The sequence below is a fragment of the Ixodes scapularis genome, unplaced genomic scaffold (genome assembly GCF_016920785.2).
Source record: "Ixodes scapularis isolate PalLabHiFi unplaced genomic scaffold, ASM1692078v2 PGA_scaffold7__128_contigs__length_106722199, whole genome shotgun sequence".
Taxonomy (NCBI): Eukaryota; Metazoa; Arthropoda; class Arachnida; order Ixodida; family Ixodidae; genus Ixodes; species Ixodes scapularis.
In genome coordinates this window covers 48,954,460-48,958,260 of record NW_024609882.1, presented here as the reverse complement: position 1 = coordinate 48,958,260, position 3,801 = coordinate 48,954,460, and the positions used below count along the sequence as shown (strand labels likewise).

The 3,801-nt window shown below is 44.3% G+C and overlaps 1 protein-coding gene across 1 annotated transcript; it reads right to left on the bottom strand.

Moving 5' to 3' along the window:
• Window positions 1–1,799: 1,799 nt before the first annotated feature.
• Window positions 1,800–3,554, bottom strand: LOC115308927 (putative nuclease HARBI1). Its single transcript, XM_042286425.1, has 2 exons — window positions 2,965–3,554; window positions 1,800–2,223 (listed from the first exon to the last, which is right to left on the bottom strand). Exons 1-2 carry the CDS (start codon window positions 3,348–3,350, stop codon window positions 1,800–1,802), a joined length of 810 nt encoding a protein of 269 aa, XP_042142359.1. The 5' UTR covers window positions 3,351–3,554.
• Between the last annotated feature and the right edge of the window lie 247 nt (window positions 3,555–3,801).

Below are 3,801 nucleotides of genomic sequence, written 5' to 3'. Positions count from 1 at the left end.
AAGGACAGCACAAACTCCTTTAAATGGTTATTTTAGGTACTGAATGCCACTAAATTAGTACAATAACATTGGTCACATAAACTGATGTTTCCTTCAAGTTCTAGAGGTTGTAATAAAACTGCAATTTATAAATGAGATAAAAAAACAAAGTAATTATCATTTGATTATCAACATAAATTACATTTTATCTGTAGAACTTCAGAGCAAAAACGGCATGTGAACGAAACTTAAAAACAAACCCGCCGAACTCATTCAGGCTCTTCCTGAGATTTCATCCACTGCTCCTGTCAATTTAGTTCTAACCTACTCGCACCTACAGAAAATTGATAGCTAAACAAATGAGTTGGCATAAATAAATAAACATGCATAAGAGCATATATAAATGCTCTTGCAATACCAAAGTACCCTTACTAAATCTCGAAATTGGAAAAGGTGCCGCCGGGATCTTGTAATCCATCATATTTACGAGCCGAAGTTGTGTTCAGGAATTGTGTTGAGTCTCACTTTGGAGGAGAGCTTTCTCCTTAACACAGGGTCCGCTGCAGAGAAGCAAGACATACAAAGTTGCGATGCCTACTCCGTGGTGTTTGCTTCTTTGCAGTACACCGGTGCGTGGTGAAAAGCGCATTCAACGACACTATAGTCCGTTGCAACCTAAGAACGAAGTGCGAGGGTAAGACGGGTTGGGGAGGAGGAAGCAGGCGGAACGCTAAAGAGAGAAGGAGGTTTCCCCCTCTCTTCTCTAGCGTTCCGTCTGCTTCCTCCTCCCCGGCCTGTCTTACCCTCGCCCTTCGTTCTTAGGTTGCAACGGACTATAGCTAACCCTCCAGAAGGAACAGACGACTAACATAAAAATTATTGCGAAACTTCCAGATATTGCCTGTCATTCATACGAAATGTGATGGAATGGTATCGTATACGAGACTATAATCAAAAGTTTTGAAAACCTGAAAACTTGCGTAAGCATATCGTGACGGTCCGGCCGGGCAGCGAAGCCCGAGCTATTATATTTTCAGTATTACTAAAATGAAAATAAGTTTTGGTGCTACGTTGGTGCAAATTTCTCACATTTTTGTTAAATGTAGCAGGACGTAGCAGGGTAATCACTTTGGCGCAAATGGCGCAGCAATCCCATCACAGATATAATGAAAATGTTCTTCGCAAAAACTTGCAAGGAAAATTGCAGTTTGAGATAAGCAGTATTTAATAAGATATGCTTGAATAAGTCTGTACACAAACTGTCTAAAAACAGAACCTGCCTAAGCCAGTGTTTTTTTTTCACATTGCAAGCTGTTTTTTTTTTTCTAAGAATTGCTTTACATTTAGGCAATATAGAGTAACAAAAAAAATTAACTGCTATTGTTTGAAATGTGTAAACAGCTAGTAAAAACCTGTAGGTTAATAAACCCAGTCATACAGGAAGGATATGTTTCAGAGAAGTTCTAACTTCTATTCTGGAGTTTATACAGAAAAGAGCAAATGAAATATAACAATTATTGTGACATATAGAGTTAACTGGCTAATGGTTGAATTTTGTGAATTGATGTTCTTCATTCCCACAATGCTGGCTAACCTTAGAATAAACATTTCAGGCTATGGCAGTAGGTTATAGCCCGTAGTATAAATAAGGTATAGTAGAGATACGCCTTCCTCTCCTTGCTTCTGAGCAGCCGTAGCCTACTATGCAAGAACATAAAAATGGCAACAAATGTAAAGCTCAGGCACAACCATATAAAAAAGGTTAGGTGCCTCAAGGTACCGAAACACTGAACCGTCGAACCAGGACGCATAGCCTGGCTTTACCGTTCCACGATGCTCCTCGTTGTGCTATGTGACGCATTGTAGGCGACCTCCGCTGCTGATGACGGAGACAGGAAGGGCGTCATCAGCCATGGCCTGCAGGTGTAGCCGCTGTCTCCAAGCAGTAGGCCCTCGTAAACGCCATCGGCCAGCTTGCCTGACAACGAGCCCTCGGTGAATATCCTAGAGTCGTGGGTGCTTCCAGGCCATTTTGCAACCACATTGCGGATACGGTAAAAGGCGTCAACCACTAACTGTACATTTATTGAATGGTACAGATGGCGGTTAACGTACACCTCCTCATGCACTTGTGGTGCCTGTATCCGAATGTGAGTGCCATCAACAGCACCCACGACCGAAGGAAACCCACCGATCTCAAAGAAGGCCTGTTGTAAGGCATGACCCTCAGCTTCACCTGGCCACCTGCATTGTAGATGGATTTCAGTGAGTCTGTAGCACTATGACATTAACAGTGACAGTTTTGTTGTTATGATCACATGCTTCAAAATAACACAGCTATCATTCATCGTCATCAATAGTGAGCAATAAAAGCCTCGTCTGCACAATGACAGTACTCAGTAGCCGCAAGACTAGCTCAGTAGCAACAAGTGCATAGTTGGGAGTGCAGAAACCAGGCTGTTTGTAAATGTCTGCACTCCTACTTTATTTGTAGATTAGTTGAATTTGCACCTGCACCAATAATAGGTACTAAGGGAGTCATTTTGTACACTCCAGTTGGTTCGTGTAATTTTACTGCCCAGTTCACTGGTCTGCATGTCACACTCATTACCAAAAAACAAATATCGAGTGCTGAAGCAACACTTTTAATGATCCTTTAGGGAGGTACCAGTATACGTGGGGATCGATGCGCTGGCAGATATTCAGGCTAGCAAGCCTACAGCTTAGGAAACAAAAACGAAAGGGTCATTGCGCAGGTGGTGCGCCGTAAATAAATTGCAGAATAGGTGTGCGGAGAAGACCACCTTTAATGAATTCGGGGGTTTCAGCGAACACAATTCACGCACCGAAATTTCTATACAAAGGGTTTCTGAAATAATGGTGATTGCTCATCGAGCAATCTAGGCCCAGGCTTTTTTTCTCGGAAAACTGGCCTGCACATGCGCCTAATATCGGGACGCACCAGAGATGCTCCAGACCACTTACCCTATGAAGTCTTGGGCACGACGTGCCAAGGCCTGAGTCACCCGCCTCACAGTCCGCGAAGCAGTGGAGACGTGCACACGGATGTAGTCCCCTGCGGTGATGAGGAAGTTCCCCGTGGCGTAGAACTGTAAGGCGACAATGACCTGCTGCTCTGCAGAGAGGGCGCGGCTGCGACGCGTCGGCCGCTCCAAGTCCGGGCGCAGTGTGTCGGCGAGGAACACAATGCCCGCGCGACCGAATCGAAAGCGCTCCTGCAGTTCGTCCTCATCGAACTCCTCCAAAGGGTTCAAGCGGTCACGGAACACACGCTGCCGTCCCATCATCACAACAGCGTACTGGGCGAACACGCGCTCTCTTCGATGTCGGCGTCGCGTCACAGTCGACATTGCGTCCCTTATCTTCACCAATCCGTCCGCAAATCAGTTGTCAGTCAGTCCGGTAGTCAGTCGGCGAGCGAGTCGGAGGGTCGGTTGGGCAAACGGCAGGAGAAGACAAACAGTGAAAATCAGGTGATAACTAAAGCGCGGGAAACGTGCGTCGCAAAACACGGAGAACAAAACAACCAAAAACAACGAATCTATAAAGACCGTTGCCAGACCCGAAATCAACACTGCAAACTTATGCTGTGTTTGGCGGCACAATAGATGCATCAAGATATTTATTATTTTTTTAAAGTACATATATATTTTCATGCATAAAAAGAAACATTGTGATACGATGTTGTTTTTATTTTTCTTAATAAAGACAAAACTAGCAAAAACGTTTCTTAAAAGGCTATTGTTTGCTTCGACCGGAAGGTGGCGGGAGCTACCGCATAATAATAAAACACGGAGAAAT

What these genes read in the sequence shown, in the direction of transcription:
- LOC115308927 (XM_042286425.1), bottom strand. Translation starts at nt 3,350, where the DNA reads ATGTCGACTGTGACGCGACGCCGACATCGAAGAGAGCGCGTGTTCGCC. An exon ending in CGTGCCCAAGACTTCATAGG is followed by an intron (nt 2,224 to 2,964) that starts GTAAGTGGTCTG and finishes TCTACAATGCAG; the next exon opens with GTGGCCAGGTGAAGCTGAGG.